The sequence below is a fragment of the Carcharhinus amblyrhynchos genome, chromosome 23, assembly GCF_965287045.1.
Source record: "Carcharhinus amblyrhynchos chromosome 23, sCarAmb.v2.hapA, whole genome shotgun sequence".
Taxonomy (NCBI): domain Eukaryota; kingdom Metazoa; phylum Chordata; class Chondrichthyes; order Carcharhiniformes; family Carcharhinidae; genus Carcharhinus; species Carcharhinus amblyrhynchos.
The window spans coordinates 22,059,453-22,081,382 of record NC_137346.1 but is presented as its reverse complement, the minus strand read 5'-3'; the positions used below and the strand labels follow the sequence as shown (position 1 = coordinate 22,081,382).

General features: G+C 44.0%; 1 protein-coding gene across 1 annotated transcript; it reads right to left on the bottom strand.

Moving 5' to 3' along the window:
- Positions 1-8,040: 8,040 nt before the first annotated feature.
- proca1 (protein interacting with cyclin A1) lies at positions 8,041-16,187 on the bottom strand. Its single transcript, XM_080210728.1, has 4 exons — positions 15,670-16,187; positions 14,585-14,717; positions 14,051-14,185; positions 8,041-9,541 (listed from the first exon to the last, which is right to left on the bottom strand). Exons 1-4 carry the CDS (start codon positions 16,103-16,105, stop codon positions 8,404-8,406), a joined length of 1,842 nt encoding a protein of 613 aa, XP_080066854.1. The 5' UTR covers positions 16,106-16,187; the 3' UTR covers positions 8,041-8,403.
- Positions 16,188-21,930: the final 5,743 nt, after the last annotated feature.

Genomic DNA, 21,930 nt, shown 5'->3' with positions numbered 1-21,930 from the left:
AAAGATATTGCATTAAAATCATTCTAAGTATCAGGTGATACCCAACCAAACTATACCACCCTCCTCCTCTCTCCCCAGTAGAACAGGGCTGCAGAATTGTTACAGTGCAGAAGGAGGCCATTTGTTTTTAAGCTTATTTATTAGTGTCACAAGTAGGCTTACATTAACATGGCAATGAAATTACTGTGAAAAATCCCCGAGTCTCCACACTCCCGGTACCTGTTTGGGTACACTGAGGAAGAATTTAGTATGGCCAATGCACCTAACCAGCACGTCTTTTGGACCTTGGGAGGAAACAAGGGAACAAGCGAAGAAATGCACGCAGACTCAGGGAAAATGTGCAGACTCCACACAAAGAATGACCCTAGTCGGAAATTAAACCCAGGTCCCTGGCACTGTGAGATAGCAGTGCTAACCACTACGTCACCGTGCCATCCCATTTGACCCTTTGTGTCTGCACTGACTATCCAAATGAGCATCATGGCTTAGTGGCATTCTCCTTTTCCCCCTATCCCCGCATATTGTTTCCATTCAAATAAACATCCATTGGATGCCTCGATTGAATCTGCCTCCACCTAACTTCCAGGCAGTACATTCCAGACCCAAACCAATCATTTGGCAGGGAACAAGGGAAATCCAGATTGAACTGCGTTTATTTCAATGCAAGGGACCTCAGGACATGGATGGGTACATGGGACTGGGATATTATAGCAATTACTGAAACATGGCTAAAGGAGGGACAGGACTGGCAGCTCAATGTTCCAGGGTACAGATGCTACAGGAAAGATAGAACAGGAGCTAAGAGAGGAGGGGGCGTTGCGTTTTTGATTAAGGAAAACATCACGGTAGTACTGAGATGGGATATATTTGAGGGTTTGCCCATTGAGTCTATATGAGTAGAACTGAGAAATAAGAATGGGGAAATCACTTTGATAGGATTGTACTATAGGCCCCCAAATAGTCAGTAGGAAATTGAGGAGCAAACATGCAAGGAGATTGCAGATACCTCCAAGAAAAATAAGGCGGTAATAGTAGGGGATTTTAGCTTTCCCAACATTGACTGGAACAGCCATAGTATTAGAGGGTTGGATGGAGAGAAATTTGTTGAATGCATTGAGGAGGGATTTCTCATTCAGTATGTGGATGGCCCAAATAGAGAGGGGACAAAACTTGACCTCCTCTTGGAAAATAAGGAAGGGCAGGTGACACAAATATTGGCGAGGGATCACTTTGCGACCCCTCACCAATCCACATTGACCACATTGCTATTAGTTTTAAGATAGCTATGGAGAATGATAGGTCTGGCCCAAAAGTTAAAATTCTAAATTAGGGCAAGGCCAATTTTGATGGTATCAGGCAGCAACTTTCAAAAGTTAATTGGGGGAGTCAGTGGGGAGGCAAAGGACCATCTGGTAAGTGGGAGGCTTTCAAAAATGTGTTAACCAGGGTTCAGGGTAAGCACCTTTCTCTTAGAGTGAAGGGCAAGGCTGGTAGGAGTAGGGATCCTTGATGACTCAGGATATTGAGGCCCTGGTCAAGAAGAAGAAGAAGGAGGCACATAACATGCATAGGCAGCTGGGATCAAGTGGATCCCTTGAAGAGTATAGAAGGTGTAGGAGTAGAGTTAAAAGAGAAATCAGGAGCGCAAAAAGGGGACACGAGATTGTTTCAGCAGAAAAGGCAAAGGAGAATCCAAAGATCGTCTACAAATACATAAAGGCCAAAAGAGTAACTCAGGAGAGAGATCTTCCTCTTAAAGATCAACAAGGTAATCTATGTGCGGATTCATAAGAGATAGGTGAGATCCTACATGAATATTTCTCAACAGTGTTTACTGTTGAGAAAAGCATGGATGTTAGGGAACTTGGGGAAATAAATAGTGATGTCTTGAGGAGTGTACATATTACAGGGAAGGAGGTGCTGGAAGTCTTAAAGTGCATCAAGATAAATAAATCCACCGGACCTAATGAAGTGCATCCCAGGACATTATGGGAGGATAGGGAGGAAATTACAGGTCCCCTCGCAGAGATATTTGAATCATTGATAGTCACAGGTGAAGTGCCAGAAGATTATGGAGCAGCAAATGTTGTGCCTTTGTTTAAGAAGGATTGCAGGGAAAAGCCTGGGAACTACAGGCCAGTGAGCCTCACATCTGTAGTGAATAAGTTGTTAGAAGGTATTTTGACAGACAGGACCTACAGGCAGTTAGAGACACAAGGACTGATTAGGGACAGTCAGCATGGCTTTGTAAGCACAAAATCATGTCTCAAAAATTTGATTGAGTTTTTTGAAGGGGTAACCAAGAAGGTAGATGAGGGCAGTGCAGTTAATGTACTCTACATGGACTTTAGCAAGGCCCTTGACAAGGTACCACATAGTTAGTTGTTGCATAAGGTTAAATCTCACAGTATCTAGGATGAAATAGCCAAATGGATACAAAATTGGCTTGATGATAGAAGACAGAAGGTGGTTGTAGAGGATTGTTTTTCAAACTGGAGGCCTGTGACCAGGAGTGTGCCTCAGGGATCGGTGCTGGGTCCACTGTTATTTATCATTTAAATTAATGATTTGGATGAGAATTTAGGAGGCATGGGTAGTAATTTTGCTGATGACACCAAGATTGGTGGCATAGTGGACAGTGAAGAAGGTTATCTCGGATTGCAATGGATTCTTGATCATGTGGGCTGACGAATGGCAGATGGAGTTTAATTTAGATAAATGAGGTGATGCATTTTGCTGGATTGAACCAGGGCAGGACTTACTCAGTTAATGGTAGGTTGGGGAAAGTTATAGAACGAAGAGATCTAGGGGTACAAGTTCATAGCCTATTGAAAGTGGACTCACAGGTGGACAGAGTGGTGAAGGAGACATTCAGCATGGTGGTTTCATTGATCAGAACATTGAGTACAGGAGTTGGGACATCTTGTTGAACTTGTACAAGACATTGGTAAGGCCACACTTGGAATACCGTGCACAGTTCTGGTCACCCAATTATAGAAAGGATACTATTAAACTGGAAAAAGTGCAGAAAACTAGGATGCTACCGGGACTTGATGGTGTGAATTATAAGAAGCAGCTGAATAGATTGGGACTTTTTTCTCTGGAGCGTAGGAGGTTTGATGGTGAACTTATTGAGGTCTATAAAATAATGAGGGGCACAGATCAACTCGATAATCATATTTTTTCCCAAAGGTAGGGGAGTCTAAAACTAGAGGGCATTGGTTTAAGGTGAGAGGGGAAAGATATAAAACGGTCCAGAGAGGCAATTTTTTCACACAGATGGGGGTGAGTGCCTGGAACAAACTGCCAGAGGTGGTAGTAGAGGCGGGTACAATTTTGTCTTTTAAAAAGTGTTTAGACAGTTACATGGGTAAAATAGGTACAGACGAATATGGGCCAAATACAGGCAATTGGGACTAGCTTAGAGGTTAAAAAAAGGGCAGCATGGACAAGTTGGGCTGAAGGACCTGTTTCCATGATGCAAACCTCTATGACCCTATAATTTGTGTGAAAAAGTTTTTTCTCACATCACATTTGCTGATATTCATGAAGGGCAGAATCCAGGTAATAGCTGGCATGTGAAAAGGTAAACTATCTCAGTTGAAGCATAAGTTAAAAAATTACAGCACGCTTGAATTATGTGGGGGGGCAGAGTGGGACAATCAGTTAAAGTCATACAAACAACCCATGAAACATGCAAGGGTGTCGGATAAGGATGGGAATGGCTTAACTGGGATGCCCCACTGGAAGAAGTTGCCTACTAACTCATAAGGACGTAAGGACATAAGAAATAGGAGCAGGAGTAGGCCAACTAGCCCTTCGAGCCTGCCCCGCCATTCAATAAGATCATGGCTGATCAGTCGTGGCTCAGTTCCACATTCCCGCCCTCTCCCCATAACCCTTAATCCCCTCTCTTATCAAAAACCCATCAACCCGCGTCTTAAAAATATTTAGTGAGGCAGCCTCCACCACTTCAACGGGCAGAGAATTCCAGAGATTCACCACCCTTTGAGTGAAGAAGTTCCTCCTCAACTCCATTCTAAACCGCAACCCCTTTATCTTGAGGCTGTGCCCCCTAGTCCTACTGTCTTTTTTGAGCGGGAAGAGTCTTTCCACCTCTATCCTATCCATCCCATTCATCATCTTATACGTCTCAATGAGATCTCCCCTCATTCTTCTAAACTTTAACGAGTACAAGCCTAGTTTATTCAGCCTCTCCTCATAGCTCAACCCCCTCAACTCCGGTATCAGCCTAGTAAACCTCCTCTGCACTCCCTCCAAGGCCAAAATATCTTTGCACAGGTGTGGCGCCCAAAACTGTACACAGTACTCACCAGGCATATACATATATATGAATAAAGCTATCTGGATGGGGTGTTATTGACTGAAGTGCTAATATGTTTAGGACCAAAGGGGAGGATTCAAAGTGGCAAAGCAGTTAGCCATGCTATCTCAGAGCACCGAAGACCTGGGTTTGATTCTGGCATTGGGTGACTAAGTGTTCTTCCTGTGTGGGATTCCTCCAGGTGCTAGAGTCAGGTTGAGATAAGCTCACCATGCTGTCAATCAAAATTTCATTATTTTTATTATTAATAATTCATACCTTTACCTTGTGAAATAAATTAATTATAAAAGATTAATGGGGTCTGCTGGAGTACCTTACTTTTGTTTCAAGATTTTTTTTTCCCACTTAACAGAACTGTAAGTCTACAACCCCCTTTATAATACGGATGCTTGAGAATGAATGCTCGAATACTGGAGTTAAGATTAGTCCTCTCTCTGTAAAACCAAATTTTAATTTGATTTGCTTTGATTTATTATTGTCACATATATTAATATACAGTAAAAAGTATTGTTTCTTGCGCCCTATATATACAGAGAACACTGTTCATAGAGAAGGAAAGGAGAGAGTGCAGAATGTCGTGTTACAGCCATAGCTAAGGTGTAGAAAAAGATCAACTTAATGCGAGGTAAGTCCATTCAAAAGTCTGATGGCAGCAGGGAGGAAACTGTTCATGAGTTGGTTGGCGCTTGACCTCAGACTTTTGTATCTTTTTCCTGATGGAAGAAGATGGAAGAGAGTAGATCTAGCAATTTGGACCTAACTACAAAATCTGCCACTTGAAGCAGCATTTCACTATGCACAGTATAAGACTCAAAACATTGACAGCAGCTCTTTAGTATATGTCAGCTCTTTCATCATTCAGGCGCGTGATTTGCTGCAGCTTTTTCTCTTCAACTCTCATTTTGATTGTTTCTGCTTAAGGCTAAACGAAATTACTGCTCAATTACAAATCAGCAACATAATGGATCATTCAGGATAGTGTAACACATATCCAAATATCACTCAATACTTAATTACTTGCAACAATGTGAGAGGGCTGGAATGTTTCTGTAAGATAGCACGAGAAAGCTTTTCTACTTTGTTGACCTGTAGTGTGCAATATTTAACAACTTTACTGTTGATGTTATTAAACTTCATTAATAGTTAGTTATTTCATGTTAGAAGCTGTTTTAAACCATTAAAGGATTTCATTGCCCCACATAATACACAGTGTTCCGATTAAAGGCATGTCTGCACTCCATCATCACAATTATCCATCTCTTTAATCCAAAGTCGAAATCAATGTGTTTAAAAGAAAGTGTGCAGATGAAAGCTTTAAGTTTGAAAAAAGTCTAACTCTATACAGTGTAACAGAGTTGAGGGCGGCACACACAGAATTAAACAGTTATTTGTCACTATCAATTCAATGTATATGGGTTAAACAGATTAGAATAGAAGGAAGATTTGCTCTTTTGTTGTTTCTTATTGGGCTCATTCTTATGTGCAAAGGAGGTGATGGCCTAGTGGTATTATCAATAGACTCTTAATCCAGAGACTCAGCTAATGTTCTGGGGACCCTGATTCAAATCCCATCACAGCAGATGGTGGAACTTGAATTCAATAACAAATATTTGGAATTAAAAATCTAATGATGAATGTGAAACCATTGTCAGTTGTTGTAAAAACCCATCTGGTTCACTAAATGCCCTTTAAGGAAGGAAATCTGCTGTCTTTACCTGGTCTGGCCTACATGCGACTCCAGAACCTCAGCAATGTGGTTGATTCTCAACTGCCCTCTGAAATGGCCTAGCAAGCCAATCAGTTCAAGGGCGAGTAGGGATGGGCAACGCTGGCCATCCAGTGACACCCACGTCCCACGGATGAATCAAAAAGAACTTGTTATATCAGGAATGAGTGTGTGGAACGGGGCAGTGAAATGAGCCATTTAAACAGTAATACCTCTGTTACTGATGAATAACGGGAGCCCATAAATGCCAGTTGACCATTCTCTGGCTAAGGCACATTTTGGTACTCTTTTTCCTTTTATCATAAGGGACTTTTTTTCCCCAATAAATTTTCATTCTCTTTTTCTCTTCCCCTTGAAAGAAAATGCAGACTCACATTTATATAGCATTTTTCCTGACCTCAGGACATTTCAAAACGCTTTGTAACCAACTATGTACTTTTGAAGTGTAGTCACTGCTGTAATGTTGGAAACTCAGCAGCCGATTTGCCCGCAGTAAACTCCAACAAGAATGATAATGACCAGGTATCTGTTTTTGTGATGTTGATTGAGAGGTAAGTATTGGCTGGGGCACTGGTCATAACTCCCCTGCTTTTCTTCAAAATGGTGCCATGGAATCTTTTATGCCCACTTAAGAGGGCAGACAGGGCTTTTGTTGAATGTCAGATCCAAAAGACAACATCTCTGACGATGCAGCACTCCTTCAGTACTGGACTGGATTGCCAGCCGAGACGTTTGTGCTCAAGTCCTGGAGTGAAACTTGAATCCACTGACTTAGAAGCAAGACGGTTATCAACTGACATACTGTTGATATTTTGTTCTGATTTTACAAGGCCTGGCCATTCTCTCACACCCCTTCCAAGTGAACACCATGTATTGGCATTAAGTCTGGCCAGCTATAAACTATGTGAACGTCACTGATGAGTCTGATCCCACTTTCTTCTGACATTTTCGTATACACATCAATTATTAGATTGCAGTCAAAAGTGACATCCCTGTCCTGATATTTTCCTCTGAGGCCAACAGTTGCATCTCTGAAGAGCCTGGCATTAAAATTTGAGAACTGTACGCCACATTCTGCAATATTCATAAAATTAATATGAATCATCTTGAATCATCCAAGATTCATGAGCCAGAGTGAGGCAGCTTCTTGCAAACTGTGCCCAGCATACCCTTTATTTCTACTTTTACTCTTGTTCTATGCTTCTAAAACTTTATTGTAACTTTTTTAAACTCTCTAACAATGTTTTTATTCAATCTTTTACACATTAAGTTGATCTTTCTTTACACTCTAGCTATGACTGTAACACTACATTCTGCACTCTCCTTTCTTTCTCCAGGTATGGTATACTTTGTCTGTACAGTGCACAGGAAACAATACTTTTCACTGTATACTAATACATGTAACAATAATAAATCAAATCAAATCAAATTACACTGCAGTCAAGATTTCTGAATGTACTTCAAGACATATTAACAAAATGAATGTGGATAACATCCTGATATGTATGGATCCATCAGATGCAAATAGTTTCTAGTCCAGCCATGTTCAAATGGTGGAGGGGACTCGATGGGCTGAATGGCCTAATTCTGCTCCTACATCTTTTAAACTTATGAACAGAGAAAAACCATTCATAAAGATCATAAATAGAAAACTGAAGGGCATGAGATTATGTGTATCTTTTCCTTTGATAAATGACTAACTTATTTTTAGCAACCGGAGATTGAAATTGTAAACTCTTTTTGCCTATTAAAAGAGAAAGTTATCCTTGGGATGCACAAAATTAGTTTACACAGCTGAAAATGGCAAGTAGTTACAATTCTCAATACTCTCAATTTGCATACATTGATATTTCATACAAGCCAGAACACTCATTGTAATAACACCACTGTCATTGATTTGTAAACGTAATTGCACTGTTACTATACCAGCCTTGCAGAAAATATTTTTGAGGTAAAAAGGTGACTCCAGTTCATTCAAATTCAGCAGCTGGATATATTCAAATCTGCTTCGACTGGTGAATGTGTGCTCAGTAACAAGGAGTTTAATGTAGCTAAAAAATTAGATTTATTAAACTTTGTAAACGTTCCATTCTATGGTGTAGGTGGATCCATTCATACAAATCAAGGTTCAACAAATGAACAAAACTCAACAATAGGAAATCTCACTGTTTACTTTGAGTCTATTTTGGAGAGCTAACTGTCCTCCACAAAGACCGCTGTAACGTCATGCATTCCTTCACTGGTCGTGATTTTTTGAAGAATTATAGTATGATTTGGCAAAATTTGGCACACATACTTCAATATACATTTACACAGAGATTAAGTTGTATTTCTAGTTAAGGAGTGTATCGTGAGCAATCTTGCTTGAAGCTGTGGGTAAAATCAGCCTGCCTCCTTGTTGGGATTTATGATGCTTTCTCCTCCTGCCCTTCCTTTTACGTCGCTGCTTCTTGTTTTTCCTTTCTGATGGAGGAGTTGGAGCTGGTTGGTTTGCTTTTGGCTCTGCCTTTATTGGCACCTCGTTTTTATGGAGAGCTGACGGAGTCGATACCTCCTCCCTGTGTTTTCCGGACAAAGCCGCTGTTAAAATAGAAGTTTCTTTAACGTTGGAGTGAGAATTGGGACTCTGTTTAGTAGCTGGTGGAGTAAATGCCTCTTCTATGTGGAGCTGATGTGTGCCATCTAGCCTGCGCACTGACGTAGCCATCAGCGCCACTCTATCAAATTCAGAATCAGGGACCTGTGTAGATGCCAGGGGTGTAAAGCCTACAGCTCTGAAACGTTGAAACTTGTGACTCGGTTTGGTTGCAGCCTCAGTGAGAGGCTGGTAAACCCGAGTGAAGGTGTCCACTCTGTAAGATTCATCGTTCATCACATCATTGTATGTCTCTTCCTTTATTACCAAATCCAGAGAATTGTCAAAGAAACGTTGGCTAAATTCATTGTTATTGTCAAGTTTCTCAATCTCAGTGAAATAGTCCTCCTTATTATGAATTTTCTTTTCCAAGATTGGCAATAGATTAGTCTCTTTGTTGGCTTTGGAGTTGAGTTTAGCTTTGTGGTTTTTCTTCTTGCCTTTCCCCTTCCTCCTCTTCTTGTTTTTCCCTCCTTTCTTTTTCTTTTTCTTGGCTTTGTCTGATGAAACACGAGTTTTCTCGCTCTCAGTGCTGCTTGCTGTGCCGGGCACACTGCCGTGGGCAGAGCTCTGAGTGACGGTTGCCATGACTTTCAGGACATCTTCTGCTGCATTAAACACTTGGCCAAGAGTCGACTGTTGGCTCGTAGCTTCTGGTTTAGGGGCCTCTGGAGCAGCTGTAAACGGCGGGATGCTGTTTATCCAAGTAAAGGCTGTTGGGCCCTCTGAATCAGGAGTAGGCTCCACTGGTAATCCATCAATTAAATCTCCTCCATAATCATAAAGCCCTGACTCTCTGGGAACAGCAATCTGAACACGTTCGTACTTCTTGCACCTTTCAAATATGATCAGAAATAATGAAAGCTTTGAGTTATTCTATTCATAGAATCATAGAATCCCTAAAGTGCTGAAGGAGGCTGGGGGCCTGCACCAACTCTCCAAGAGAGCACTTTACCCAGGCCCTATCCCCATAACCCCATATATTTACCCTGCTAACTTACACATCCTGGGATACTGAGGGAGAATTTAGCACAGCCAATCCACCTAACCTACACATCTTTGGACTGTGGGAGGAAACCGGAGCATCCCCACACAGACCAGGAAGAACGTGTAAACTCAAGGCCAGAATTGAACCCGGATCCCTGGCACTGTGAGGCAGCAGCGCCACTGCAACATCCGAAATACAAAGGTTTTCCCTCCCACCATTTGTATTGTTTAATCAGTGTTAAAACCACAAATGCATGAAAACTGTTAGCAATAAAATTAATTTTCTGAAGTATAAACTTCGAAAAATCCCTTCTTTAATGGTCACAAACTAGGATTGACATTTTAGCTGATTCCTGAATTAATATGGTTAATTGGCAGTGATCTGAATGAACTAGATTTTAAGTTATTGTTTGCTAAATGTGAGTAGAATTTCAAGATGAAGTTCTACCTGAATCTTTTCCCATTGTAATCACTAAAAGTTTTGATATGGATTTGTTTTTCCATAAGCATGGTAAATGTGAACAGTAATTGTCTTAAAAATGGGGCTTTCATTGTTTCCACACAATAAAATGCTCAAAGTCTAATTACAAGCCGTAGTTTCATAGAATCATCGAAACCCTACAGTTCAGAAGGAAGCTATTCGGCCCATCGAGCCTGTACTGATAACAATCCCACTGAATCCTTGTAATAAGAACATAAGAACATAAGAAATAGGAGCAGGAGTAGGTGATAGTGACCACAATTCGGTTACGTTCACCTTAGTGATGGGAAGAGATAGGCGTGAACCTCGGGTCAGCAATTTTAGCTGGGGTAAGGGCGATTATGAGGCTATCAGGAGTGAATTAGGAAGCATGGATTGGATTAGGGGATTGCAGGGACTGGGAACATCTGAAATGTGGAATTTTTTCAAGGAGCAGCTACTGCGAGTCCTTGATAGGTATGTCCCTGTCAGGCATGGTGGATTTGGTAGATCTAGGGAACCGTGGTGCACTAAAAGAGTTGAGTCGATGGTTAAAAAGAAAAAGGAGGCTTATGTTCGGATGAGATTGGAGGGCTCAGATAGTGCACTAGAAAGCTTTAGATTGGCTAGGAGGGAGTTGAAGAGTGAGTTGAGAAGGGCTAAAAGAGGACATGAGAAGACTTTGGCTGATAGGATTAAGGAGAATCCTAAGGCGTTCTATAAGTATGTCAAGAACAGAAGGTTGGTCAGGGCAAGATTAGGGCCAGTTACAGACAGCAGGGGGAAGTTGTGTGTGGAACCGGAGGAGATTGGAGAAGTATTGAACCAATATTTCTCTTCGGTGTTCACGCAGGGGGACATGAATATAGCTGAGGAGGACATTGGGTCGCAGGGGTGTAAAATAGAAAGTATTACGGTTGATAAAGAGGATGTGCTGGAAATTCTTGAGGGGCTGAAAATAGATAAGTCCCCTGGTCCGGATGGGATCTACCCTAGGATTCTCTGGGAGGCTAGAGAGGTGATTGCAGAGCCTCTGGCTCAGATCTTCAGGTCGTCATTGGTCTCTGGTGTAGTCCCGGAGGATTGGAGGATAGCGAATGTTGTCCCATTGTTTAAGAAGGGGAACAGAGACTTTGCCGGGAATTATAGACCGGTGAGTCTTACTTCTGTTGTGGGCAAGGTTTTAGAAAAAATTATTAGGGATAGGATTTATAGTTATTTGGAGTGTAATGAATTGATTAGAAATAGTCAGCATGGTTTTGTAGCAGGTAGGTCGTGCCTTACTAACCTTATTGAGTTTTTTGAGAAGGTGACCAAAGAGGTGGATGGGGGTAAGGCAGTTGACGTGGTATACATGGATTTTAGTAAGGCGTTCGATAAGGTTCACCATGGTAGGCTTCTGCAGAAAATGCAGATGTATGGGATTGTGGGTAATCTAGGAAGTTGGATCAGGAATTGGCTATCAGATAGGAGACAGAGGGTGGTGGTGGATGGTAAATATTCATCATGGAGTGCAGTTACGAGTGGTGTGCCTCAGGGATCTGTTTTGGGGCCACTGTTGTTTGTAATTTTTATTAATGATCTGGATGAGGGTATAGTTGGGTGGATTAGTAAATTTGCTGATGACACCAAAGTTGGAGGTGTGGTAGATTGTGAGGAAGGGTGTCATAGTCTGCAGGGAGACTTAGATAGGTTGCAGAGCTGGGCCGAGAGGTGGCGGATGGAATTTAATGCGGAGAAGTGTGAGGTAATTCACTTTGGTAGGAGCAACAGATGTGTCGAGTATAGGGCTAACGGGAGGACTTTGAATAGTGTGGATGAACAGAGGGATCTAGGTGTGTGTGTACATAGATCCCTGAAAGTTGGGAATCAAGTAGATAAGGTTGTCAAGAAGGCGTACGGTGTCTTGGCGTTTATTGGTAGGGGGATTGAATTTAGGAGTCGCAGTGTAATGTTGCAACTGTACACTACTCTAGTGCGGCCGCACTTGGAGTACTGTGTGCAGTTCTGGTCCCCGCATTACAAGAAGGATGTGGAGGCGTTGGAGAGGGTGCAGAGGAGGTTTACTAGGATGTTGCCTGGTATGGTGGGGAGGTCCTATGAGGAGAGACTGAGGGATCTAGGGTTGTTTTCGTTGGGAAGAAGGCGGCTAAGAGGGGATCTTATTGAAACATATAAGATGATTAGGGGTTTAGATAGGGTGGATAGTGATAGCCTTTTTCCTCGGATGGAGAAAGCTAGCACGAGGGGGCATGACTTTAAATTAAGGGGGGGTAGCTACAGGACGGATGTCAGGGGTAGGTTCTTTACCCAGCGGGTGGTGAGGGATTGGAATGCCCTGCCTGCTGCAGTTGTAGATGCGTCTAGTTTGGGGGCGTTTAAGAGATCTCTGGATAGGTTTATGGACGAAAAGGGATTGGTATAGGCTAGTGGGTCATTGTTTTTGTAACTGGTCGGCGCAACATCGTGGGCCGAAGGGCCTGTTCTGCGCTGTAATGTTCTATGTTCTATGTTCTATGTTCTATCTAGCCCTTCGAGCCTGCCCCGCCATTCAATAAGATCATGGCTGATCTGTTGTGGCTCAGTTCCACTTTCCCGCCCTCTCCCCATAACCCTTAATCCCCTCTCTTATCAAGAACCCATCAACCCGCTTCTTAAAAATATTTAGCGAGGCAGCCTCCACCACTTCAACGGGCAGAGAATTCCAGAGATTCACCACCCTTTGAGTGAAGAAGTTCCTCCTCAACTCCGTTCTAAACCGCCTCCCCTTTATCTTGAGGCTGTGCCCCCTAGTCCTACTGTCTTTTTTGAGCGGGAAGAGTCTCTCCACCTCTATCCTATCCATCCCAATCCAATGTATTAATCCTATTAATTCCCCTGACAGGGCAGCCAACCCTCTGCCCTGTAACCCTGCACATTGGTCAAGCCTGATCCACTGAGTCTATGCATCCTGGACACTAGGAGCAATTTTAGCCAATCCACCTAACCTGCACATCTTTGGACTTTATTAAGGATAAAATGTGGGAGACTAGCCAGAATTGCATTTCGGTTAGTCAAGCCTAGTGTTTAAAAAGGCATAAATGAAAGTTTCACAAGCAATGAGCTAAGATAGGGGTAAAGTCCAACAATGTTACAAAGATGGAAAGAGACAGTCTCAGCCAATCTATACTTAGAAGCTCACCTCAGTCAAATATTACCCGAAGGTTGTAAACACTCTGATTCAGTCTCATACAGTTGCCATGTAATGGGATGGAGTCAGTAATTAGGGAGTGCAGTTTGGAGAAGGGATTAAAAACACTTGCTTCAGCCTTCACAATACTTCACTGAGGGAAATTTTCTGCTCACCCAATATTGGATATTAGATACGCAACCTAATAGCTTGACAGCATAGGAGAGATGGCAGTGAGGTGGAGCTGGATTTTATCAGCAGGAATATTAAGCCAGTGTGTCTGAGTAATGTTGCTGAGGGGGCAGCATGGAGATGAGAAATAAAAGTGAGATCTTAAAGATTATACCTTAATGTAAATTGAAAACAAGTAAGTAAATTTGCATTGGTGAAGAACGCTTCTGTGCCATTGTGCAAAAAGAACATAAACTTGTTTCTCAAGAATAGGATTATGATTTCAGCGCATGTGGTTCAGAGGAAATCTTGACTTACAGTCTTTTGCCCTTAAGACATTCGGGAAACTAAAGATTTTCTGTGATACATTCAGGTGTGTCTCATTAAATACAGATATTCTTTGAACTGACAGACACAGCTTTGAAGTTGACTCATTGAGGCATGAGAAATCAGAACAATACAAAGAAACATATGCCAGCTATTTGCAACGTGTAGTCCTGTCTGTTGTCTTGGCTACTTCATTTACAACACTGGGGATTGTTACAATGTGGACTTACCAGCCGTACCAGTATCTTTCAACACACTGCTCCTCATAGACTAGGTCAAAGCAGGGGACTTCCAACACATTGAAAAACGCCTGCCCCACAATCCGGGAGGATGTGTCATTGACTCTCCTTAAGCACTGCTTTAGCCTGAGGGGAGAAGACAGGGGACGTGTGAGAGAAACCCGTAGAAAGGAGGCAACTCCAAAGATTTACATCCGCAAATTTGTCACTTAACCTTGTTCCCTCTCATATTATCTCCTGCCCTTTAATCCCCTTTTAATGTATTCCTTGGTTATACTTTCTTAAGCTAGCAAGCTGTAAGTGCAAAGTGTGTTCTTGCAAATGTGGCAATTTTAAATCAAATATCCCAAATTGCAGAGCACCCTCCCCACCCCCCGCATCCATTCTCATTACATTCTTTTTCCACAATCCTATGTCAATTCCTTGGAATAACAAGCATCTCTTCCACCTCCCCCCAATACCTCACTCTTCCAAGTCACCAATCAGTGAAAGAACAGGGAGAGGGGCAGAGTGGTCACTACCTACGCAATATCACAGTCACAGTGGCTGAGCGTGTGCAGTCTGAAGTTGCGGTGGCCGTAGGAATATGCGAATGGGTAAATCACATGCTCACAATGGTCATGCTCCCGGCAACACTTATCCGTTTCGGTATACTCGCCTGGGGTAGGGGATTGGAAAAGAGAGAACAAAAAGAAAAATACAATTCACATGTCTGTCAGAGAAACATAGAACTTAGTTGCTGGAGTAGGCCATTCGGCCTTTCGAGCCTGCACCACCATTCAATACTATCACGGCTGATCATGCACTTTAAGTATCACACTCCCACTTTCTCTCCATGCCCCTTGATCCCTTTAGCTGTAAGGGTCTCATCCAACTCTCTCTTGAACATATCTGACAAACTGGCCCCAACAGCTTCCTGTGGTAGCGAATTCCACAGGTTAACAACTCTCTGAGTGAAAACACTCTTCCTCATCTCAGTACTGAATGGCTTACTCCATTAAAATCGCTTTCAAATCACCCGGAGCAGTTAAGAAACAAATGTTACCGGCTTCACTTTCTGAATTTGATTTGAAATACGTGGGATCTTAGCTGCAACCCAGGCTTAATCCGGGTTCAAGGACATCTCAGAGGTGTTGGAGACCACCCTGACTCCAAACTCAAGACTAGAAACATTGGGTGGAATTTTATCGACACTTCTGCCCGAGGGTCATACAGATCCCACCCCCCCCCCACCCACCCCCCCGAGGTCAATGGAGAATGCCCTTCTCCAAGGCTCACCCGCCTCCGGAATTGGAGAGAATAGAGCCAATGGCTGGAATTTTACCGGCACGCCTCTGGAATTGGGGCTGGCGTGCCAGTAAAATTCCAGCTGTTTACTGTATTCTGGCTCCACAGATGCTGTCAGACCTGCTGGGATTTTCCAGCATTTTCTGTTTTTGTTTGTTTCAGATTCCAGCGTCTGTAGTATTTTGCCTTTATTTTAAGCCTGAGTTGCGCCCATTGCTATTTTAGGCTGGAGATTTCCGGAACAGCCGCTTCAGTCTTTAAACAGACCCCCCCAAATTAGTTTGTTTCGTGCTATTTTCTTTTAAGTTTTGATGTCCAGTTACCCAGATGGTCGTAGCTGTCGGCGTTGCTCCCAGCCCCACACCACAAGGTGCCGGGGTAGGTGAAGCCCCTCTTACTGCGGCGAAGGAGGGTATCTCCGGAGGGCAGGCGAGCGGCAGGGCGATCCGGGCTGGCGGCGTGGGACAGGGAGGCGAGGCAGCGGGCTCTCTCCCTGTGCCAGCGGGCTGCGGGCAGGGGGGACCGGGCTGCCCTCAGCCGGCACTGCCGCACGAAGGAGAGGACGGCCAGCCTCTCCCGGCTCAGCCGGCAGCCCGCCGCTGTCCACTCCAGCAGCTGCGCCCCGTCCGAGACCCGGCCGAAACTCCCGGTGCCGCCGGCGGAGCTTTGGGCGCAGTACCTGGCGCTCATCAGATAGCCGGCGCCGCTTCCCCAGCCTCCCGGGAGGCAGCTGGCCAGCACCAGGACGAGGGACCACATTGCAGCCGGCCACTTTCAGCACCACAGACAACTGACAGCGCCGCCTCCCCAAACTCTCCCTCTAAAGATACATTTACAAACTGCTCCCCCTGCTCATGGCAGCTCTGACCGCCAGTTACCTCCGAGCAAGCCTTTATAAACGGGAGGGAGAGAGGGAGGGGAGCTGGGTGGGCAGTGATTCCCCTCGCCACAAGAAATCGGATGATATTTAAGCACCTCTCAGCGTCCACTTTCCCAGAGATTTATCAACCCCCGCCCCCCCCCCCAATCCTGCACAAACAGCCCTTTCAGCAGTGTATTGTTACTCGGTTTCTGATTTCTTTCATTTATCCTTGTTTCCCCGGGAAAAGGTTCGAGAGGCAAAGGCAGCAGAAGTGAGTGAGTACACACTCACACCCGGGTTTAGGCTCAAATTGAAACCGCTGAAGGTGTTTGATACCTGCTCCAAACCCGACTTTTACATTGAATGAAAATTGAGAAGTCAACTCGCCTCCAAACAAAAAAAAATGCTGCGCTATGTCAGGGATTTGCATTAAAATGCTACGCCTGGTTAAGTCTGAAACTCACCCCTCCTATCGTATTTGGCAATTTGTACACCTTTAAGTTTATTTATTAACATATTTACACTGCACTGAAGTTACTGTGAAAATCCCCCAGTCGCCAGATTCCAGTGCCTGTTCAGTTACACTGAGGGAAAATTCAGCATGGCTAATGCACCTAACCAGTACGTCTTTCCGACTGTAGCTAGGAAGTGGAGTACCCGGAAGAAACCCACGCAGACACAGGGAGAACAAACAGGCTCTGCACAGACAGTAGCCCAATCTAGGACTAGAACTCAGGACCCAACTCAAGCAGCAGTGCTAACCAATTGTGCCACCGTGCTGCCCGTGAAGGTGAACAGAGCTGTTTGATACCTGCTTCAAACCCAACTTTTACATTGAATGAACTTTGAGAACCAAACTTGCATCCAAACATGTTGAAAATACTGGGGATTCACATTGAAATGCTATATCTGGCTACATTTGAGACTCACTTTGTATGGTAGTTGACAATTTGTACTCTTTAGAAAAAATAATACATGTGGCATTACCCACATTGATGGATCAGGTCATCATATCAACTTCCCCATCCCTCCCCCCCAAAAAAAGAAATTAGATATAGCTCTTGGGGCTACAGGGATCAACAGGTATAGGGGCAGCAATTGTGCAGTGGTATTGCTGCTGGACTAGTAATTCAGAGACCCAGGGTAATGCTCTGGGAATCCTACCATGACAGATAGTAAAATTTGAATTCAATAAAAATCTGGAATTAAAGGTCTAAGGATGATCATGAAACCATTGTTGATTGTTGTGAAAACCCATCTAGTTCACTAATGTCCTTCAGAGAAAGAAATCTACTGTCCTTACCTGGTCTGGCTGACATGTGACTCCCGATCCACAGCAGCCTCAGGGATGGCCCAGCCAACAACACCCACAACCCATGAATGAATACAAAGGACATTGAATTTGCTGATCAGCCGTGATCATAATGAATGATGGAGCAGGCTCGAAGGTCCACTCCAGTTCCGATATCTAGCTCAATAGTGACTCTCTCCATCCCCAACTTCATTTTTCACTCACTATCATCTCATTTGATGCTTCAATGCAGCACTAATACAATCTCTGAGACAAAATCTTGTCTTCCTGTTTAAATGTGTGTAAAAGGTTCTCCCTGGCATTCCCAGGGTGTCCACTGGCTGGGAAGTAACTAAGGATGCTCTAGGAATGAGGTAGGAGTGTAAGTCTTCCTTTAGGGTTCTGCCACCTTCATAGAATCATACAGCACTGAAGAGGCCCTTCAGCCCATTGAGTCTGCACTGACACATTAGAAACACCTGAACTCCCACCTAATCCTATGTGTCAGCACTTGGCCCATATGCCTGAATGTCATGATGTGCCAAGTGCTCATCCAGATACTTCTTAAAGGATGTGAGGCAACCCACCTCTACCACCCTCCCAGGCAGCGCATTCCAGACATCACCTCTGGGTAAAAATGATTTTCCTCATGTCCCCCCTAAACCTCCTGCCCCTCATCTGAACCGATGTCCCCTCATTACTGACCCTTCAAAGGTAGCAGCTGTTCCTTGTCCACTCTCTCTCTGTGTCTCATAATCTTGCACGTCTCAATCAGATTGCCCCCTCAGTCTTCCCTGCTCACCTTGCCTCTCCAGAACACATCCCCACTCCACAAAAGCAAGCCACCACCATCCTGGATGGATTCCAGACTGCAGGTGTCCAGGGGTATCTGACACCAGTAACAATAGATCATAATGTAAGCTGACATTACTGTTTTATCCTGTGCATGGCATCTCCTGATGCACAAAGAGCCCAGCAAGTTTCCCCTGGAGGAAAGCAGCACAGTGCAGTCCTGCAACAAAGCTGCAATTCTGATTGATACTGAGAAAAGATCAACCAACAGCTCATGGCCCACACTCCTGCAGCCGAGATCTCACTGATGCATTGGTAGTTCACCCATGACTGCCTCAGTGGGCACAGCATGTGCAGAATGGTGTACACTGATTCTCAAGTAAATACCATGCCACAAGGATGGGTAGGAAGTAAACTACACCAGATTAATTCTTCCAGCGCCACTCAGAGTCAATCTGGTGTCTTTAACCTTTTAATCCTGACACCCACTTTGGCCCCACTCACCCCCCCCCCAACCCTTCCCATGGGGAAGATGTGATTTTCCTTTGATTCTACCCCTTGCAATCCAGTCCTATTTGGGAAACCTACCAAATGGTGAAGGGAGTCATATTTTGATGCACTTATGCTGCTTATACTGGCCTGAAAATGACACTGGCTCCAGTGCAATGGAAAAAAAAATTATCAGTGTCACAAGTAGACTTACATTAACATTGCAATGAAATTACTGTGAAAATCCCTAGGCACCCACACTCCAACACATGTTCAGGTTCAATGAGGCAGAATTTAGCATGGCCAATGCACCTAACCAACATGTTTTGTGACTGTGGGAGGAAACCTGTACAGACACAGGGAGAACGTGCAGAATCCGCACAGACAGTGACCTAAACTGGGACTTGAACCTAGGTCCCTAGCGCTGTGAGGCAGCTGTACTAACCACTGTATCACCGTAATGTTACACTAATGTGATGTGAACTTTGCATAAGAAAAGATGGCAGGGCTTTTCTCCACTTGTCCAGAAGTGTTAATCCCAAGCTGCTTGAGTGCCTTGTGGGGTGTGGGTATAGGATGGAAGTGAGGAGGGTAGGGGGGAGGGAGAAGATCATAAAAGATCCCATGGTGCTATTTTGGAGCAGAGGGACAGGTTTCTCCTTGGTCTGTTGACCAGTGTTCCTCAGTTGGTACAATATAGGACAGGTAAGAGGTGTAGTGTAAATACAAGCCTTTGTGGAAATCTTCAAATCTTCTATAGCTATTTTGACATCCCTGCAAAGGTAGGTTCTCTTTCTTCCCTGAGATGTGAGATTGGCGGTTTGAAAGGATCCCTCACCCCGTGTCAGAAAATTGGCACTCTCTCCAAAATCTTCTCGAAGCTACGAATATGAGCAGAGAGGTGATTTATTCAATGTTTAACCGCTTGGAACGTTGCTTGTCTTCACTGATCTTGTCCACAGAACTGGGTAGAGACTGGCGGAAGTACTTTGCGAAGTGACTTTATTGCCTGCATATCATTTGTAAGGCTCCACAATTGCACCAATAATTTAGTTACATATTTTTCAGAACATATAAATACTTAATCTGAATCCTTTCAAATCGCAATTCTAAAAGCTCCCCCCCCCCCACCCCGCAAACCACTCTTCCTTTAACAAATACAGCCTGTGCCAAACTCCTTGTGAAAGATGAAAACAAAGTTTGCCTTCAGCAGAAAAAGAAGAGAATCTGAGGCTCTGAGAAACGTGCTTAGCCATTCCATTGACTTTTCCCCGGTTTTCTTTGTTCTTGCTCGCAGCCTATAAGAAGGATCCGTAAACTTGAATGTCCCACAGCGATCAAAGAGGGGTACAACTGATGTAAAATCATACGAGGGAACAGGCGATGGTGTATCCTCTCCCAGGAGAGGGTAGGAAGGCCATATCCACTGTTCAAAAAGGAGTCTCTGACCCAATTCCCCGGCAAAACCTCCTGATGGAGAGTATGCTAATTACCATTGCTCGTTTACAACACACACACAAAAAAAGCCGCCCAACATAATGCGTACCTTTTTTTTTCATTTCAACTTGAAAGCTAAACAATCTCTTTTATAAAGCGCCAGAAATTAAAAGAGCTTGCCAATGTATCCGTGCCAAATTCAGATACAGATGTTACCACTTCATTCAAACAGTTGTATTATTTTGCCCGCTGAAGATCACTTTAGAACATTCCTTGTTCTCCCTTTCATTTATTCCCCTAAGGTTCAATACACTTCTCAAGTTCGAATCTACTAAATATTCATCACAAGGGGTTCCACCGTCCTTTATTCCCCATCCAATTTCATCTCCGCCGGAATTAGAATTATTCATGTTTCTTTACAGATGAGAAATGTACCTGGCAAAAATCTTTTGTGGTCACTCTGTCCCGCCTGAGAGGTACTGAAGGCAAACGGGCAACTTGCTAAACTTTTTTTTTACAGTTTATTTACAAAGTGTGCATATAAGCAGGTCCAGGGAGGGATGAGCGCTGCAAATTTCTTTCCCACGCGGGGTAACTAGCGGTCACTCAGCTCTGGACTCCCCCATTCACTCTTGGCACAATGATGGAGGGGTGGGAGCACTCAAAGCGAGGGGTTACTGCAGGTTGTTCCTGTGAACCGACATTATGATGTGCTGTAGAAAGGCACGTGATTTATTGCAGAGAAAAGTCTTGCAGGAGATATATTTAATGAAGGGCTGCTGGCGGCACTTAGGGTTCATTTACACCACAATAGGATTTGTTCTCCATGTAGGAGGCTCACTCAGATTTTCCTGAGCTACGGGCCCCCGGTGCGGGGTGCGGAGAGGGGAGAGGGGAGGGAAGGTGGAGGACCTCCCAATGAACCTGCTCCTCACCATAGTAAGAAGTTCCCAATTTCCCACACACCTGACGAAGGAACAGCGTTTCCAAAAGCTTGTGGGTCAAATAAACTGGTTGGACTTTAACCTGGTGTTGTGAGACTTCGTACTGTGTTTAGCCCAGTCCAACGCCAGCATCTCCACATCAAACGCACCATAAACTGGTCCAGGCAGCAAGCGACCAAGGCAAGTTCCCACCTGACTATCTGCCAATCTACCGCGGTTACATTCACAGTCGTATGTCCCTGCGGAGGGGACATGCGGAGTCCTCGGGTGCTGTTGAGGCCTTCCGTTGGGCCCCACAGAGGTTGGGGTGTGTTATTGAACCTTTTAATCACATTTTATTTTGATTTTTTAAGTTTCCTTTACTCTTTTGTTTCCACTTCCCACAGCCTTCCCCACATCCCAACTTTTAAGGGGCTGCCTTTTTTACTTTGTCCCTCAGTTTGTTTGATTTAGTTGTTTTGTCAAAAGGATTGGCTCACTCAATTCGGTTCCACAGACATGTGAAGTCCATGCTGTGATCAGCGGGGTGCATTGCATTGTGACTCGTGCTGACTTTACAACAGATGGCCCAGATCGTAGTCATGATGTGGATATGCCGGCGTTGGACTGGGGTAAACACAGTAAAATGTCTGACAACACCAGGTTTCTGTCTGAGGCCAGAACCCTCCATTCACCTGACGAAGGGGCTAAGCTGAAAGCTAGTGAATTTACTATCAAATAAATTGGTTGGACTGAAACCTGGTGTTGTCATACTTTTTACAGTCTCCAG